Here is a 20,633-nt window from a genome sequence, read left to right as displayed (position 1 = left end):
ATAATATATATAAATAATGTTAAACAGACCGGGAAAAGTATCATGGAAATGATTACAAGTGTGTGTGGTTGTGTCATATATTATATATATATATATATATATATATATATATATACTATTAAAATCAAGAAAATTTATTATTTTTTTATTTTCCAAAATAATGTTAAACAGAACGATAAAAGTATCATGTAAATGATTAATTTTGCGTTCAATAAATAAATGCTATTGGAATAACTACTGGGTGGAGAGTGTTTGGTGAAAACTCCCGAGCAACTGCACAGATAATTATGAGTAAGAAAAGGGTCGAACCAAACAACTTCAAATTAGTGAACATTAAACGCAACCATTCACGTAATCACATAATGTTCTCCTTGGGATTTGTTAACATACACTCTCCACACACTCTCAACCATTTCTTACACTTCCATTCACACCCACATTGCCCTCAAACTCGACCAGACACTAGTGAGAACCAGATTTTATAAAGAAAATAGCTAGCTACTACAGTAGTGGTAGTGGTAGTTCTATTATTACTCAAGAAAAATTCTCTCCTTCAGAACCTGCTTCATCTTCAATCACATAGCCTCCCCCCTGCTTAAACGCCTTGGCTATGTCATCGGTTGGAATCAGAGGCAAATAACTAAACACACCACCACCCTTTTTACTCATTCCCTTCACCACATTGTTGTACTTTTCTGACCAGTGTGCAGCAGTGGGAACTGCCATTTCAGCCACTGCATGGAATGGTGGATAGTGGTTCAGACCACACCACAATTTCACCGAACCAAACGCCACAATTTTCTTTGACTCTGTGGCAACATATTGTGCTGCTGCTCTTGCCCCACCAGATTGAGCCTCACTCACCACTTTCTCAGCCTTGTTTGTCATTTCCTGGACCAAACAATTCGCTTGGCTTGCAACTTGTTTAACCAGAGAAGGTGCATGCTCATCGAATTTGTGGGTTGCTTCATCCACCTGCCACATTCATGAAGTAATTTGTTCACCCAAAAATTGATTGCTTAGCTAATACTAATTTCCCAATTCATTAAAATATCAGCACTGGAATTTCAACTATGTTCACACAAGGACATACAAAATTCACATAAACCCAATTCATTTTTATGTACCCATGGACCACAACAATCAAACAAGAGAATTTAAGAGATATAGAACTATGCATGAAAATCAAATTGCATGATAGGATCAGAGTATTTCTGGGGTAAGAATGAAAAAACAGAAAATTCTAGTGTATGCATGTACTGATAATAGGTTCCCTGTAACATAGGAACACAAGGGAGTTATTCGTGCTGGTGTTCCTATAGTATTCATAAGAGTGTTTTTGCCATGATTTACAAGGCAATTTTCACCAATTGAAATAGATCTTGATCTGAAAACAGAAAGACAAATATAGTCAGAAAAAAAAATTACCCTTACCGAAAGAGGACAAATTATTTGCAAAAACTTCCCCTGATTTGTTGAAGGGTACATGAACATCAACAAACAAATCAAAGACACAAAAACAAAAAATTAAAAAACGACAGAGAAACCTTATTGTCCACAAAAAGGAGAAGACGGTTTGGGACACCCTTGAATTTGCTGTAGACAGGACCTAGAACGGTAGTTACTGTATCTTCGACGGTTCCAACAGCAGATCTTAAGGGTCCGGAATTTTGCTTCGCGAAGTCGTAGAGATTCGAAACACACACAAAGCCTTTAATGGCCGCAATCTTAACAAACCCAAGATGTTTGAGTCCTTCGTGACTCTTGTTCTCCACATCCCTCTGCACAAACAACATTCACATATTGTGTGTGATCTCCGCAAAAAGATTCAGAAAATTGAGAACGAAAAGAAGGAGAATATTGCAAACCTCTGTGGTGGTTGCCATTGTTTTCTCCGTCTTGGAACTTGCAGGTTAGTTGTTGCTGAAATATAACAGCACTGTCACTGGAGCCTTGATTTATAGATGCAAATGGGAATCACATGGAGTTACATTAGCCTAATTAAATCAAATAATTAAATTATTCTTTGGTAGTTGATTCCGTATTAACCTCGAAGTATTAAAATAGACATAGATACTGCCTGGAAAAATCAAAAGTGTAAAAGATACTACCTCGAAATACTAAAGGAGTACGTAGATACAAACTAAACCATATATATTATACACTATATCTTACGTCTGGACAACGATTTAGTATATCCAGGAAAATCAGGTCTGGGTACTTCTTTTTTAAAATACATAGGGTCGAACAAACTCAGCAAATATTAAGCTCAAGATTTTAAATAAATTATTAATTTTCTTACAAGGTTATTCTATAAATTTGGTTTGTAATAATTAATTTTAAAGTTGTGTTTAATATTATTTCTAATAAATGTACTTTGGAAATCAATCCGTTTGCATCTAAACCCAATTATATTAAAATTGTATCACTTGATATTATTATTATTATTATTATTATTATTATTATTATTATTATTATTATTTCTAAGTTCATATATTTTCTAATATATTTTACATTATTCCCATAATAAATGTGGCATAATTGTGATTATACAATATTATCTTATGTTACGTATTCGAGAGTATATAATCACCGATATCATAAGAATACTGCATGTAGTAGCAGTAAAACGATCATCATTATGATCATTTTCTTTTTGCTTGTCTCTTTTGTTTTTCTTCTTCTTCTTCGACTTAAAATATTATTTTTGACTACATCCAGTTTTATTACAATAATGGCACACCATATTTTTGTATCTTAACTTGGACTTGCTCCTACTTTTCTCTATACCATCTTTTGGTTCCTTTTTCTGACTTCCCCCCTATTTTTTGTGCCTAAGAACTCACATTGAGATGAAGAACCATGTACTTTCTTTCTCATTTCTTCATTAAAAGTGTCACTCTTTGTCATCTGCAAAGAAACAAAGCCTTTAAGGGTCGAGTTTCTAATTGAAATCCAAAATATCTTCCAAGACTTCGGTAGAGTATTGTTGGGAAGATCTCAAAAATAACAAATAACCAAGCGCGAAAGCAAAACTCAGATCAAATCTTCCCTAAATAAATAATATGCAAATAATAAAATGCATAAAATAGATAAAGGAGGAACCAGAACACACCAAAACTTTTAATGTGGAAAAACCTCAATATGGAGGAAAAACCCACGGGACCTTGTCCAGTAAAAACTTCCACTAATAAAAATTAATAGGTACACCATAAGTTCTTTTGGAAATTCCAAGGATCAACAAAGCACTATTCTCTTTACCAACAAGGTGAATAACAAACCCCAATAGGTATTTTAAATAAAAAATAGAGATAACCTCAATATATGAGATGAGGAATAAAATCTTTTTTCCAAGGTAACTTCTTTTCTCTCTGATGGCTTCTCACTAGAGGCACTCATAACTTCTCTCTCTATCTCACTCTATTTTTCTTTCTCATGACAAACCTGATGCAAGGGTTGCATATTTAAATTGCATAATGGGCTGGGAGCCCATAAAAAAACTTATTTTATTTTTCTTAAATAAATCAGTATGTCCCAATAAATTGGTGACCCACTTGACAAATCTCCCCCTTAACAATTAATTGTGGCCATAATCAACCAAACTGAATTTCTCCTTGCAGATAACATATTTTCCTACAGGTAAGATCTTTGTCATCATATCTGACCCATTCTCATCAGTATGAATCTTCTCTAATGACAATTGCTTCATCTCTAATGCATCCCGTATCCAATGATATCAGACTTCAATATGCTTTGACCTTGAATCAAAAGTTGAGTTCTTCCTAGATGGATTGCACTTTGACTATCACAATATAAAATATATTTTTCTTGTGATAATCCCAACTCTTGTCAGAATTTCTGCATCCACAATAGCTCCTTAGCAGCTTCTGTAACAATAATATATTTTGCCTCTATAGAAGATAAATCAACACATTTTTGTAGTCTGGATTGCCATAACACTGCTCCCCCTACAAAAGTCAGCATATAGCTAGAGGTAGATTTTCTAGAATCCACATCATTAGCCATGTCTGCATCTATATAACCATTCAACACAAGCTTACCACTTACAAAGCATAAACAAACTCTAGAAATACCTTTAAGATACCTAAGTATCCATTTCACGGCTTGCCTATGCTATTTTCCAGGATTAGCAAGGAAACGACTCATAACACCAACAACATGAGCAATGTATGGCCTTGTACACACCATGGCATAAATCAAACTACCAACTGCAGATGAATATGGAATCTTCTACATTTCTTCTTTTTCATACTCATTTGTAAGACAATCCTTTGAGCTCAACTTAGAGTGACCTGCGAGTGGAGTGCTAACAGGCTTTGAATTTTTCATATTAAATCTTTCTAATACCTTTTCAATATATTTTTGCTGGGATAACCCCAAATTTCCATTCTTCCTGTCACAAACAATTTTCATGCCAAGGATTTGTTTTGCAGGACCCAAATCCTTCATTGCGAAGGACTTGCTCAACTCTCTTTTTAAGACTTTGAATGTCATTTTTATCATGATCAACAATCAACATGTCATCAACATAGAGCAAAAGAATAATATATTTTCCATTAGGAAATTTCTTCACAAAAACACAATGATCAGAAGAAGTTTATCATATCCGTGATCCATCATGAAGGAATCAAATTTTCTATACCAGTGCCTTGGAGCTTATTTGAGCTCATACAAGATTTTTCTCAATTTACAAACAAATATTTTTTTTTCCTTTGACTACAAAACCTTCAGTTTGTACCATATAAATCTCTTCCTCTAAGTCACCGTGAAGAAAGGTTGTTTTCACATCAAGTTGGTTGATTTCTAAATTTAAACTTGCTGCCAAGCCAAGTACAACTCTGATTGAAGACATTTTAACCACGTGTGAAAATATCTCTTCAAAATCAATACCCTTCTTTTGACCAAAGCCCTTCACAACTAACCTTGCCTTATACTTTGGTTGTGAGTTATTCTCTTCTGATTTCAATTTGAATACCCATTTATTTTTCAGTGCTCTTTTACCTTAAGGTTCACCAACTCAAAAGTATGATTCTCATGCAATGATTTCATCTTCTCTTGCATGGCTTTGAACCACTTATCTTTCTCTTCATGCAACATAGCTTCTTCATAACATTCAAGCTCTGCCGCATCAGTCAACAACACAAACTCATGAGGGGAATATTTTTGTGAGGGGTGTCTTTCTCTAACAGATCTTATCATAATTATGGCAGGAGGTTTTGGCTCAACATCAATGAACCCATGAGTAACCTGTTTTGGCTTTTCTTCCTTTTCAATATCTTCAATGGTTTGGTCCTCAAGAAAAACAACATCTTGGCTTCTAACAATCTTCTTGTCAACCGGATCCCAAAATTTGTAACCAAATTCATCACGACCATAACCAAGGAAGATGCACTGTTTAGACTTCCCATCAAGCTTAGACCTTTCATCTATAGGGATGTGAACAAATGCTTTGCAACCAAACACTCTCAAATGATTATAGGAATCATCTTTCCCCTTCTACACTTTATCAAGAACATCACCATTAAGAGGAATGGATGGAGAAAGGTTAACCAAGTCAACTATAGTCCTCAATGCCTCACCCCATAACGCTTTAGGCAATTTTGCATGAGAGAGCATGCATCTGATTGTATCATTAATTGTGCGATTCATTCTCTCCGGAACTCCATTGTGCTAAGGTGTTTTGGAGCTGTCTTCTCAAGCTTGATGCCATGCTCCTTGCAATAATTCTCAAAAGGACCCATGTACTCACCACCATTATCTACTCCACCACAATTCAATAGTTTGCCTGTTTCACTTTCAACACTTGCATGTAAATGCTTGAACACATCAGGTACCTAGTCTTTGGATTTCAAAATTAAAGCCTAAATGGTCATCAATAAAAGTGACAAAATAAGAGCAACCACTAATGGATTTATCACTCATAGTGCAAACATCAGTGTGAATTAAATCTAGAACATGTGGTCTTCTATGTGGAGAATAAGTGTGAAAAGAAACTCTATGTTTCTTACCAAAAAGACAATCAGAACAAGTTTCAAGAGATGTACCTTTAACAGAAAGCAATCCTTGTCTTGAAAGTGTAGCAAGGCCTTTCTCACTCAAGTAACCAAGTCGTTTATGCCATAGCTCTATGGAACAATCCTCAACTGCATTTACTTGAGGTATAAAGAACTTTGTTGTTGTCCAATAAAGAGTATTTCGCTTCTCTCCTTTTGCTACCACCATGTTCCCTTTAGTGCACTTCCATTTTCCATCACCAAAGAAATTATAGTAACCATCATCATTAAGTACTTGGACAAAGATCAAGCTTAGGCGAATATCTGAGATATGTCTGACATTCTTCAAATGCAACTTGCAACCAATATTAGGTTCCAACCAAATATCTCCAATGCCAACAATCTTGCTTACCTCTTGGTTTCCCATCTTCACATGCCTAAAGTCACCAATAGTATAGGATGTGAAGTAATCACGATGTGGTGTAACATTAAATGAGGCAGTAGAGTCAACAACCCATTGATACTCCTGGTTGGTGAGATTAATAAAGTCATCTTCATAAAGAATTACAACTTCACCATCAGACACAACTGCAGTAGTGGTTTCATCTTTATCTTCTTTTTTATTGTAATTATTTGATCTATCCCTTGAATTCTCTCGCTTGAGGAACCAACAGTCTTTAATCACATGTCCTGGTTTATTACAATGGAAGCATGTGATATTTGTCTTTGGCCTTGACTTCCCTCTTGACTTAATATGATAATTAAATCTCTTAGAGCGGTTATTAAATTTCTGAGAATTCTTGTACATATGTCTTCCTCTTGACTCCATAACTAAAGCTTCATTTTGAGAATTGTTACCCTTCCTTCTAATTTCTTCATTTAAGAGGCTGTCTTTGACCATGCCAAAAGTAAATTTTCCATTAGGACCAAAGTTGCTCAGAGATACAACCAAAGTCTCCCAACTGTCTGGTAATGAGCTAAGCAACAACAATGCTAATAACTCATCATCTAATACAATCTCCATTGTGATCAACTGATTCACCATATTTTGAAAATGGCTCAAGTGCTCTGCCACCATTGGGGAAACATCCTTGTATTTCAAGTTTACTATCTTCCTAATAAGGAAGGTCTTGTTCAAGGAATTTTTAGACTCAAATAGCTCACTTAATCTCTTCCATAAATTGTAAGCAAGAGTCTCACCTGACACATGATGATAAATAGATTGATTTATCCATTATCTGATCACACCAATAGTCTTCCTATTTATCTTCTACCAATCTCCATCAATTTTACCTGTTGGTTGAACACCATTTTCCTTAATAGGATCATACAAGTCTCTACAAAATAACAATTCTTCCATGCGAGATTTCCATATTGAATAATTTGTAGAATCCAATTTAAACATGGTTCCTGAACCATCATTATCTCCCATCTTCAAAGCACAAATTAAAGACCCTAACTGAAGTTCTGATACCAATTGTTGGGAAGATCTCAAAAATAACAAATAACCAAGCGCGAAAGCAAAACCCAGATCAAATCTTCCCTAAATAAATAATATGCAAATAATAAAATGCATATACCAGATAAGGGAGGAACCAACACACACCAAACTTTTAACGTAGGAAAACCTCAATATGGAGGAAAAACCCACGGGACCTTGTCCAGTAAAAACTTTCACTAATAAAAATTAATAGGTACACCACAAGTTCTCTTGAAAATTCCAAGGATCAACAGAGCACTATTCTCTTCACCAACAAGGTGGATAACAAACCCCAATGGGTACTTTAAATAAACAATAAAGAGAACCTCAATATATGAGATGAGGAATAAAAAATTTTCTCCAAGGTAACTTCTTTTCTTCTTTCTTCTTCAATCTCTCTAATGGCTTCTCATCAGAGGCACTCACAACTTCTCTTTTTCTATCTCACTCTATTTTTCTCTCTTGTGACAAACCTGATGCAAGGGTTGCATATTTAAATTGCATAATGGGCTGGGAGCCCATAGAAAAAACTTATTTTATATTTCTTAAATAAATCAGTATGGGCCCAATAAATTGGTGACCCACCTAACAAGTATTTAGTATTCAGAGTCCCAAAACTTCATCATCAACATGGATATATGTTCATGGAAACTAATCTAGGAGCCCTTGAAACTCATTTAAATGATCTGAAATGGAGGAAATCTCTTTGTACCTCAAATTCATCTAGCAATTGAACAAATACAATTTATTATTGTGTGACTTATAATTATATAAAGATTCAATCTTCTCACACAAAGATTCAACTATTAAAAACAATACTTTCAGCCTGAATCATATACTGAGTCGGCCTAATCGAATTCGACCGAGTTGACACTAACCAAATTTTGACAGAGTCGTCTCCAGAAAAAAATTTGGTTGACTCGACCCTAATTGAAATTTTTCCGAATTCGATCGAGCCACCCCGACTAAAATTCGATTGATTTGACACCGTCAAAATTCGGCTGAATTCTGCCAAATCAGTGGAAACCAAATTTCAACCAAATCGGCCCCTGCCAAAATTTAGCCAAGTTAACCCTAATCAAAATTTGGCCTAGTCTAAGACGTCCCCAGTCAAAACTTGACCTAATTTTATTGAGTCAGCTCCAACCTAAATTCGACTCCATCTTTAGTTAAGGTCGAAACAAGTTGGCTCGAACAAAAGTTCCACATGGGTTGACTCGGGCCCGCCTGTGCAAAAGTATCCAGACCTCAAGTCAATCTTATACAACACTATGGCTCCCCTCAGCTGATCCAACAGACCATCTATCCTCGGCAACGAATACTTATTCTTTAGGGTCAGCTTATTCAACTGACGGTAATCCACACATAACCTTGAACTGTCGTCCTTCTTCTTTACTAGGAGTACCGGTGCTCCCAGGGTGACGCGCTTGGCCAAATGAACTTCTTCTCAAGCAAATCTTCAATTTGCTTCTTCAACTCAGCCAACTCCGCTGGTGCCATTCTATAGGGCGCTATGGATACTGGGCCAACTCTAGGGATGAGATCAATGGAGAAATCTGCATCCCTACTCAGTGGCAACTCAGGTATTTCATTTGGAAACACGTCGGCATACTCCTCCAAGACTGGGAATCTCCTCTCTCTCAGAGGTGTCACAACTTTCTTCAATTCATGTTTGAGTCCTCGCTCAAACTTCAAGCACCTCCATTCCTCAGTCATATTCTGTGAGGAGTATCTCGCCAGATGTTCAAATTTGTTGATGTACTCCTGTACTGACATATCTCCTTGCTGCAGTGCAAGGAACTCGGCCTCCCGGTCCTGTTTAGCGGTATCAGGAAAATATTTCTCCAAGAAACGAGTCCTGAAGTTGGCCCATGTCGCCGGCTCCTCCCGAGTTTCCATCTGTTGCTGCATACCTGTCCACCAATACTCTGCATCCTCATTCAGCAGATAGGTAGCAAAGAGTAGCTTCTACTCATCCTCACAGTTAATCACCCTGAAAATCTTCTCACATTTGCGGATTTATGCATCTGCTTCATCAAGGGAGGCCTTGCCTGTAAGACCCGTGAAATTAATTAATTAATAAATGTGAGTAAAAAGAGCCTTTATGGCATTAATAGTGGGTTGGTGTGACGTGGAAAAGTGCTAGCTCATGTGGTTGAGAGTACTTTGGTTTGTGTGAGAGGACTTGGGTTCGAGTCCTATGTATGTCAATTATGTGTTGTTATTTTATTATTGATTTTAATAATATGTATGAGTATGGGATTGATGATGTAAACTGCTTTTGGTTGGAGGGTATCACCAAATGTGATTTGGCATGGTGGTCATGCTTTGTTCTTGTGAGTGGAGGTCACGGGTTCAAACCTTGGTGGGTGAAGAATAAGCTTTAATTTTGCTAACTATTAGTTATGGTATGAATGTGAAGGGGTAAAGAAAACCTGGTAGAAGGGTAACCATTAGGTGCTGAAAATTCACTCACTAAGGGACTTGAATAGCCATTAAGACCACACTAAAGCCAATCCCGTTTTATTTTTAAAACCCATTTTAAAGGCACCTATAAAAGCCAAAATTTAGGTAAAGGGAAGGGTTTTGGACATTGTGGTGGACTGCTATAGAGAGAGACACGAGTTTGAGAGAGGGAGTGGAGTTTTGAGTGTGCAAGGGCTGGACCAAGAGGGGGATTGCGAATCAAGGCTTCTACCTTTTCAATTTTGATCACAAATTCCAGGTTAGGGGAACTGAACTATAATTGTATGCTTTTGGTCCCATTGTATGCTGTGATACTGTCCTATTGGTATGTTTTGGCATTAAATTTCGGGTTTCCCGTGAGAGGAATTTGGGGTTGGAATTTGGGTATTGTTCTATTGGCATTTACCTAAAACTATGATCATGATGAATGTTGCATTGGGTACGTTGCCCTTGTGAAAATGTGAGGGATGGGGTACGATATTGTATTCTAATTATATTGTATGTTTGCTGCAATTGGTATGAGTTGCTTTGGTACAAAGTGAATTATGAATTGGATGTTGGTTGTTGTTGTTGCGTGCGTGATCAGAGTAGGAGTCTGCAATTCTCGCTCAGGCGAGCCAGGCTCGCCTAGGCGAGATTAGTAAAGACTCATATCCTGTTACTACACGAGCTTCTCGCCCAGGCGAAGAGAATTGGTTTTGAGCGATACAGACTCTCGCTCAAGCGAGTGAGGTTCGCCTAAGCGAGATAGTGAGGATTTGCGTGTGTTGAGCGCGACTTCCCGTCCAAGCAAGGGTTTTGTGGGTTTTGAGCGAACTAGGGTCTCGCCTAGGCGAGATGGCCTCTCCTAAGTGAGATGTTGTGGTCATGTGTGGTGCTTTGCTTATATTTTAGCCTAGGCAAGATTAGTAGAGACTCATATCCTATTACTACATGAGCTTCTCGCCCAGGCGAAGAGAATTGGTTTTGAGCGATACAAACTCTCGCTTAGGCGAGTCAGGTTCGCCTAAGCGAGATAGTGAGGAGTTACGCATGTTGAGTGCGACTTCTCGTCCAAGCGAGGGTTTTGTGGGTTTTGAACGAACCAGGGTCTCGCCTAAGCGAGATGTCGTGGTCATGTGTGGTGCTTTGCTTATATTTTAGCCCAGGCGAGATTGAAACGGGTGTTTGGGCGAGAGACGATCTCGCCTAGGCGAGAGGATCTCGCCTAAGCGAGATAAACTGCTGTTGTTACTGATTTAAACTCGCTCAAGCGAGGTGGATTAGCCTAAGCGAGACTAAGGGTCTAGCTTGGGCGAGAGGTCCCTAGCTTAAGCGAGTTTATGCGAGTTTCTATGTTTCTATGTGCTTGTGAGTGTGTTTTGGTTGTTTATACCAAGTTTAGGTTGTATATGCATGTGGTGTGATGTTTGGGCTTGAAGGACTAAGTCCAATAGGGGTCTAGGATGTGCTTGGTGGTTGGACACATGATGGGCATGGAACTGGTTGAGTTCCCATCGGCTACTAATGGGCGAGGAGTCCTTAGTATGGTGATTGCATGTGTCGGGCGCACGATGGGCAAGGAACTGTTATGTTCTCGTCGGCTACTATTGGGCGAGGAGTCCATAGTATGGTGATTGCGTGCGTGCCAGGGTCCAAGTGTGAGACTTGGATGTTTTACTTTAGACGAGGAGTTTGTAGGGCAGGACTATGAGCGAGATAGGCTCATAGGGTTGGACCACGAATGAGTTAGTTTCGTGGGAGCATAGGGAAGTCCCAAGACCTAGTTCATGCATATGACTCATGAAGGACTATGAGGTCATGGTTAGGTGATTTGGAAATTATGAATTTAGTTTTGTTATTTTGGGTTGGGAAACATATTTATATTCATGTTTTGTTTATATATGTTGTGCATAGCTCACCCTTTCTATGTGTGTGTGGCGATGATCGGATAACTTGTTATCCGGGAGCAGATGATGTGACAGGTGGGCTAGGAGATGCTTAGACTCGGAGCGAATGCTAGCATGGGATATTTTGTAGATACATATGTTATATGTTTATTATTTTATCTTTGAGAATATTATGTAAACTTGGCAGGAGCCATTGACTTTTATTTCTGTTTTATGAATTATTGACTCCTGGTTTTATGGCTTTATATATGAAAGTTTTAAATTTCACGTGTTTTGGGAAATAGTTCATATTAAATGCGACACTTATTGTATTTCGAATTTTATTTATTAAATATCAGTAATATTCCTTAGGGATGTTACAATTGGTATCAGAGCAAAAGTTTTGAAAATATTTTTAAAATATTTTGGAGCTAATGGGGAGTGAGCTTATCGATGTGTTTGTTTGTGGTATGTTGTGTGTTAAATATGAAAAAGTGTGTGGTTTTGTTTGACTAAGCGACTGATTTTTAATAGTTGTAATGTGGCGTATCTAGACTATGGCTGCTAACAGGAGGAGGATGAGTAGTGGTGCTGATGACATCGCTAAGGCGATTCACCGCATGGTGGATGCGATGTAGCCACTTGTAGCAGCGTAGCCTAGGACGGCAATTGCACCAGTCAGGGTGCCAACGGTGGAGGATTTCTTGCGCCACAAGCCAGTTGAGTTCACTGGCAAGGCCTCCCATATGAAGCGGATGCATGGCTCCGCAAGTGTGAGAAAATCTTCAAAGTGATGAACTGCGAAGATGAACAGAAATTGTTGTTCGCTGCTTACCTGCTGAATGGCGATGCTGAATACTGGTGGGCAGGCATGCAACAACAGATGGAGAATAATGAAGAGCCAGTGTCTTGGGCCAACTTTAGAGCTCGTTTCCTGGAGAAGTATTTTCCAGATACGGCGAGACAGGATAGAGAGGTTGAATTCCTAGCATTGCAGCAGGGAGACATGACAGTGTAAGAGTATGTGAATAGATTCGAGCATTTGGCGAGGTATTCCTCACAGAACATCACGGAAGAGTGGAAGTGTTTAAAGTTTGAGCGAGGTCTTAGACTTGAGCTGAAGAGGGTGGTAACCCCTCTGAGAGAGAGGAGATTTCCCATCTTGGTGGAACAGGCCAAGAGTGCTGAGAACCTTGAGAAGGGTCTTGGTCCTATTGTGAGCCGACATCAGAAGAATGTTGCAGAGGCTAGGCAGATGAAAAAGCCGTACAGGCGGCCACAGACATCTCAGGGTCCCACTTGCTACTAGTGTGGCGGACCCCACCTGAAGAGGAATTGTCCACAGCTAGCAGGTGGAGTAGGAGGGTCAGGCGACCGTCGTAAGTGTTTTATATACGAAAAACCTGGACACTTCGCCAACAATTGCCCAGAGAAGAAAAGTCTTAGCACGAAGAAACTAGCTGCATCACCAGCAAAGCGAGCTAAGGCAGCGGGCAGAGTCTTTGCCCTGACCACCACTGAGGCTACACAGTCGGGTAATCTCATCCTTGAACCTTGTGTATTGTTTGGTAAATTAGTATTGGTGTTGTTTGATTTCGTGGCAACCCATTCTTTTGTTTCTAATGCGTGTGTGGGGAGATTGAATTTGGTGACACGCGATTTGGGATGTGAGTTGCTTGTTTCAACTCCCTCCTCAGGTCAAGTGGCTACCAGTTCAGTCTGTGTCGGGTGTTTAATGGAAGTGGCAGGTCGCAGATTCAAGGTGAACTTGGTGTGCTTGCCTTTGGAGGGACTGGATGTAATCTTGGGGATAGACTAGCTGTCTAACAATCACGTCATAATTGATTATGGATGACGCAGTTTGGTATTGCCAGAACATGAAGGATTGGAGCTAATCTCGGCTCAGAGGGTGATAAATGAAGTAGAAGCCGGATCCACCTGCTTTATGATAGTGGCTCATGCAGAGAAGAATAGTACAGCCGAGAAGATCAGTGTGATTCCAATCGTGGAGGAGTATGCCGACGTGTTTCCAGATGAAATACCCGAGTTGCCACCGAGTAGGGATACGGATTTCTCCATTAATCTCATCCCTGGAGCTGGCCCAGTATCCATGGCACCCTATAGAATGGCACCAGTAGAGTTGGCTGAGTTGAAGAAGCAAATTGAAGATTTGCTTGAGAAGAAGTTCATCCGGCCAAGTGCGTCACCCTGGGGAGCACCGATACTCCTAGTGAAGAAGAAGGACGACAGTTCAAGGTTATGTGTGGATTACCGTGAGTTGAATAAGCTGACCATAAAGAATAAGTATCCACTGCTGAGGATAGATGATTTGTTGGATCAGCTGAGGGGAGCCGTAGTGTTCTCTAAGATTGACTTGAGGTCTGGATGCCAGCAGATCTTAGTCAAACCGGAGGATGTGCAGAAGACGACGTTCAGGTCACGATACGACCATTACGAGTATGTAGTGATGTCGTTCGGGGTGACAAATGCTCCTACTATTTTTATGGACTACATGAACAAGATATTCTGACTGTACCTGGATCAGTTTGTTGTCGTGTTCATTGACGACATACTGATATACTCTGAAAGTCGGGATGTACATGCAGATCATCTGAGAGTAGTGCTGGGAATTATCAGAGAGCATAAACTGTATGGGAAGCTGTCAAAGTGTGAGTTTTGGCTGAAGGAGGATCCAGCGAAGATTAAAACAGTGGTGAAGTGGGAAAGGCCACAGACTGTGACTAAGGTGAGGAGTTTCTTGGGCCTGGCAAGTTATTACAAGCGGTTTGTGGAGGGGTTCTCCAAGATGGTGAGTCCTTTGACTCAACTCACTAGAAAGGACCAGCCTTTCTCTTTGACAGGCGAGTGTGAGGTATGTTTTGAGGATATGAAGAAGAGATTGACCATTGCACCCATATTAGCTATTCCTGACACCGCCAAGACGTTTGAGGTATACTGTGATGCTTCATACCATGGTCTAGGTTGTGTGTTGATGCAAGAAAAATGGCCTATTGCCTATGCATCTCGTCAACTGAAGGTGCATGAGGAACACTATCCTACACACGACTTAGAATTGGCGGCGGTAGTTTTTGCTCTCAAAATATGGAGGCACTACTTGTATGGGGCACTGTTTTAGGTATTCAGTGATCACAAGAGCTTGAAATACTTGTTTGATCAGAAGAAATTGAATATGAGGCAGAGGCGTTGGATGGAATACCTGAAGGACTACGACTTTGAGCTGTTATACCACCCTGGTAAGGCTAATGTCATAGCAGACGCTCTGAGCAGGAAGAAATCCCATGTGTCGGCCATGATGATTAAGGAGCTGGAATTGATCGAGAAGCTGCGAGATATGAATCTAGGATTGGATATGGAGACAGATCACATACGGTGCAGTATGTTGAGGATCACTAATGAGTTCTTGGATGAGGTGCGGGTGGAACAGGGTAAGGATCAGGAATTGCAGCATATCATTAGTGAGTTGGGCACAGAGATGAGAAAAGACTTCAGGATGGGTAGAGATGGCATCCTACGATTCAGAGAGATGGTGTGTATACCCAGTAGTCGGGTATTGAAGAAAATGCTCTTGGATGAAGGACATAAGAGTCGTCTTAGCATACAACCAGGTATGACTAAGATGTACAAGGACTTGAAGGTGACTTTCTGGTGGACTGGTATGAAAACTGATGTGGCAGATTATGTGGCATCTTGTCTAGTGTGTCAGAAAGCGAAAATAGAGCATCAGAGGCTAGGTGGTATGTTGGAGCCTCTTGAGATTCCTCAGTGGAAATGGGACAACATTTCCATGGATTTTGTTACTCACCTACCGAGGTCAGTGAGGGGGCATGATTCTATATGGGTAATAGTGGATAGATTGACGAAGTGCGCTCACTTTCTACCCATTAATCAAAAGATGTCTCTAGATAAACTGGCAGAGTTGTATGTTAGGGAAATAGTCAGATTACATGGTGTGCCTGAGAGTATCATATCGGATAGAGATCCGAGGTTTACCTCGAGGTTCTAGCAGTCGTTGTAGAACACTTTGGGCACTCAATTGAGAATGAGCTCGGTATATCATCCTCAGACAGATGGCCAGTCTGAGAGAATCATACAGTCGCTAGAGGATTTATTGAGAACGTGTGTTCTGGATCATCTCGGGACGTGGAATGATGTGCTACCACTGGTGGAGTTCACTAATAATAACAGCTACCATTCCAGCATTGGGATGGCACTTTACGAGGCCTTGTATGGCAGGAGGTGTCGAACACCTTTGTGTTGGCAGCATGATGGGAGGATGTGGTACTTGGTCCAAAATTCTTACAACAGACCACTGAGAAGATAAAGGTAATACGGGAACAGATGTGTGCAACTCAGAGTCGAAATAAACCCTACGCAGATAAGAGGAGGAGGCCACTTGAGTTTGAGGCTGGTGACCACGTATTCCTCAGAGTTACACCTATAGCAGGTATTGGGAGAGCATTGAAGTCAAGGAAGTTGACCCCTCGATTCATCGGTCCATATCAGATTACGAAGCGAATTGGACCGGTGGCGTACGAGATTGCATTGCCACCTCACTTGGGAAACCTGCACAATGTTTTCCACGTATCTTAGTTGAGGAAGTACGTGGTGGATCCTACTCATGTGTTGGAGCAGGATGATGTTCAGGTGCGTGAGAACCTGACTCTTGGAGTTGGACCGGTGAGGATTCTAGATTCTCAAGTCAAATAACTCAGAGGATGGAAATTTGGACTGTGAAGGTTCTTTGGGACGAGGCAACCTAGGAGATGACGTGGGAGAAGGAGGACCTCAGGAGGAAGTCCTATCCTCACCTTTTTACTGATAAGTCTTATTTTCGTGGACGAAAACTTTAAAAGGTGGGGGTAATGTAAGACCCGTGAAATTAATTAATTAAATAATTAATTAATTAATAAATGTGAGTAAAAAGAGCCTTTATGGCATTAATTATGGGTTGGTGTGACGTGGAAAAGTGCTAGCTCATGTGGTTGAGAGTACTTTGGTTTGTGTGAGAGGACTTGGGTTTGAGTCCTATGTATGTCAATTATGTGTTGTTATTTTATTATTGATTTTAATAATATGTATGAGTATGGGATTGATGATGTAAACTGCTTTTGGTTGGATGGTATCACCAAATGTGATTTGGCATGGTGGTCATGCTTTGTTCTTGTGAGTGAAGGTCACAGGTTTAAACCTTGGTGGGTAAAGAATAAGCTTTAATATTGCTAACTATTAGTTATGGTATGAATGTGAAGGGGTAAAGAAAACCTGGCAGAAGGGTAACCATTAGGTGCTGAAAAATCACTCACTAAGGGACTTGAATAGCCATTAAGACCACACTAAAGCCAATCCCGTTTTATTTTTAAAACCCATTTTAAAGGCACCTATAAAAGCCAAAATTTAGGTAAAGGGAAGGGTTTTGGACATTGTGGTGGACTACTATAGAGAGAGACACGAGTTTGAGAGAGGGAGTGGAGTTTTGAGTGTGCAAGGGCTGGACCAAGAGGGGGATTGCGAATCAAGGCTTCTACCTTTCCAATTTTGATCATAAATTCCAGGTTAGGGGAGCTGAACTGTAATTGTATGCTTTTGGTCCCATTGTATGTTGTGATACTATCCTATTGGTATGTTTTGCCATCAAATTTCGGGTTTCGCATGTGAGGAATATGGGGTTGGAATTTAGGTATTGTTCTATTGGCATTTTACCTAAAACTATGATCATGATGGATGTTGCATTAGGTACGCTGCCCTTGTGAAAATGTGAGGGATGGGGTACGATATTGCATTCTAATTATATTGTCTGTTTGCTGCAATTGGTATGAGTTGCTTTGGTACAAAGTGAATTGTGAATTGGATGTTGGTTGTTGTTGTTGCATGCGTGATCAGAGTAAGAGTCTGCAATTCTCGCTGAGGCGAGCCAGGCTCACCTAGGCGAGATTAGTAGAGACTCATATCCTGTTACTACACGAGCTTCTTGCCCAGGCGAAGAGAATTGGTTTTGAGCGATACAGACTCTCGCTTAGGCGAGTGAGGTTCGCCTAATCGAGATAGTGAGGAGTTGAGCGTGTTGGGCGCGACATCTCGTCCAGGCGAGGGTTTTGTGGGTTTTGAGCGAACCAGGGTCTCGCCCAGGCGAGATGGCCTCGCCTAAGCGAGATGTCGTGGTCATGTGTGGTGCTTTGCTTGTATTTTAGCCTAGGCGACATTAGTAGAGACTCATATCCTATTACTACACGAGCTTCTCGCCCAGGCGAAGAGAATTGGTTTTGAGTGATACAGACTCTCGCTCAGGCGAGTAAGGTTTGCCTAAGCGAGATAGTGAGGAATTATGCGTGTTGAGCGTGACTTCTCGTCCAGGCGAGGGTTTTGAGCGAACCAGGGTCTCGCCCAGGCGAGATGGCCTCGCCTAAGCGAGATGTCGTGGTCATGTGTGGTGCTTTGCTTGTATTTTAGCCCAGGCGAGATTGAAACGGGTGTTTGGGCGAGAGACGATCTCGCCTAGGCGAGAGGATCATGCATATGACTCATGAAGGACTATGAGGTCATGGTTAGGTGATTTGGAAATTATGAATTTAGTTTTGTTATTTTGGGTTGGGAAACATATTTATATTCATGTTTTGTTTATATATGTTGTGCATAGCTCACCCTTTCTATGTGTGTGTGGCGATGATCGGATAACTTGTTATCCGGAAGCAGATGATGTGACAGGTGGGCCAGGAGATGCTTAGACTTAGAGCGAGGGCTAGCATGGGATATTTTGTAGATACATATGTTATATGTTTATTATTTTATCTTTGAGAATATTATGTAAACTTGGCAGAAGCCATTGACTTTTATTTCTGTTTTATGAATTATGAACTCCTGGTTTTATGGCTTTATATATGAAAGTTTTAAATTTCACGTGTTTTGGGAAATAGTTCATATTAAATGCGACAGTTATTGTATTTCGAATTTTATTTATTAAATATTAGTAATATTCCTTAGGGATGTTACATTACCAGTGAACTCTGCTGGCTTGTGGCGTAGGAAATCCTCCACAGTTGGTACCCTAACTGGTGCAATCGCTCTCCTAGGTTGTGCCACTACGGGTGGCTGCATCGCATACACCATCCGGTGAATCGCCTCAACTATGTCATCAGCGCCACCACTCCTCCTCCTCCTCCTGTTAGCAGTCATAGCCTGGATACGCCACATCACAACTGTTATAAATCAATCACTTAGTCAACAAAAACCACATACATCTTTCACATTCAACACACAACCATGCAACATACAACTACATCGATAAGCTCACTCCCCACTAGCCCCAAAATATTTTAAAAATATTTTCAAAACTTTTGCTTTGATTCCAATTGTAACATCCGTAAGGAATATTACTGATAATAAATAAATAAAAACCGAAATACAATAAAGTTCATTTAATATAAACTATTTCCCAAAACACGGAAAATTTAAAACTTTAATATATATATATATAAAGTCATAAAAACCAGGAGTCCATAATTTCATGAAACTGAATTAAAACCAATGGCTCCCGCCAAGTTTACATGAGGTTCTCAAAACAAAATCATAACCATATACTATATGTATATACAAAATATCCCCTGCTAGCCCTCGCTCCGAGTCTATGCATCTCTTGGCCCACCTGTTACATCATCTGCTCCCGGATAACAAGATATCTGATCATCGCCACACACACACAGATAGGGTGAGCTATGCACAATAAAATATAAACAGATATATGAAATAAACATGTTTCCCAACCCAAAACAACATAAGTACAAAACTTATAATTTCCAAATCACCCAACCATGACCTTATAGTCCTTCATGAGTCATATGCATGAACTAGGTCTTGGGACTTTCCTGTGCTCGCACGAAACTAACTCATTCGTGGTCCAACCCTATGAACCTATCTCGCTCATAGTCCTACCCTACAGACTCTTCGCCTGTAGTATAAACATTCAAGTCTCATAACTTGGACCCTGGCACGCACGCAATCACCATACTATGGACTCCTCGCCCAATAGTAACCGACGGGAACATCACAGTTCCTTGCCCATCGTGCGCCCGACACATGCAATCACCATACTAAGGACTCCTCGCCCGTTAGTAGCCGACAAGAACTCAACCGGTTCCATGCCCATCATGTGTCCAACCACCGAGCACATCCCAGACCCCTATTGGACTTAGTCCTTCAAGCCCACACACCACAACACATGCATATACTTCCTATACCTAAGAAAGGTAGTCAATTCGCACACACAAGGTCATACAACATGAGAAATTTTCATAATCTCGCTCAAGCCAGGACCTCTCGCCCAAGCTAAGCCCTCTGCTCCGCTTAGGCTAGATCACCTCGCTTGGGCGAGCTTAAAACTGTAAGACCCGTGAAATTTAATTAATTAAATAATTAATTAATTAATAAATGCGGGTAGGAGAATTAATTATGACATTAATTATGAGTGGAATGCCGTGGAAGAGTACTAGCTCAAGTGGTTGAGAGTACTTTGGTTGTGTGAGAGGACTTGGGTTCGAGTCTTATGTATGCCATTTTATATTATTATTCATTGTTATTTTAATATAGCACGATCATGTGGTGAAATAATATGTTGATTGAATTATAATTGTTAACATGAAATATGAATTGGCTTGGTGGTCTGGTATTGATTTAAGCTTTGGCAGGGTGAGGGGTTCAAATCTTGGTGAGCTTAAATTGAACACTTTTTAGCCATTTTTGGTTTTTGGCATGAAGGTGAAGGGTTAACGTAAACCCTAAAGAAATGGCAGC

General features: G+C 40.0%; 1 protein-coding gene across 1 annotated transcript; it reads right to left on the bottom strand.

Moving 5' to 3' along the window:
* Positions 1-303: 303 nt before the first annotated feature.
* Positions 304-2,039, bottom strand: LOC114179810 (REF/SRPP-like protein At1g67360). The gene is made up of 3 exons (XM_028066272.1): positions 1,869-2,039; positions 1,548-1,781; positions 304-975 (listed from the first exon to the last, which is right to left on the bottom strand). Exons 1-3 carry the CDS (start codon positions 1,884-1,886, stop codon positions 535-537), a joined length of 693 nt encoding a protein of 230 aa, XP_027922073.1. The 5' UTR covers positions 1,887-2,039; the 3' UTR covers positions 304-534.
* Positions 2,040-20,633: the final 18,594 nt, after the last annotated feature.

The sequence above is a fragment of the Vigna unguiculata genome, chromosome 3, assembly GCF_004118075.2.
Source record: "Vigna unguiculata cultivar IT97K-499-35 chromosome 3, ASM411807v1, whole genome shotgun sequence".
Taxonomy (NCBI): Eukaryota; Viridiplantae; Streptophyta; class Magnoliopsida; order Fabales; family Fabaceae; genus Vigna; species Vigna unguiculata.
The sequence above is the reverse complement of the archived record's forward strand: the minus strand, read 5'-3'. Positions and strand labels throughout refer to the sequence as shown.

What these genes read in the sequence shown, in the direction of transcription:
- LOC114179810 (XM_028066272.1), bottom strand. An exon ending in TCCTTTTTGTGGACAATAAG is followed by an intron (nt 976 to 1,547) that starts GTTTCTCTGTCG and finishes TGAATGTGGCAG; the next exon opens with GTGGATGAAGCAACCCACAA.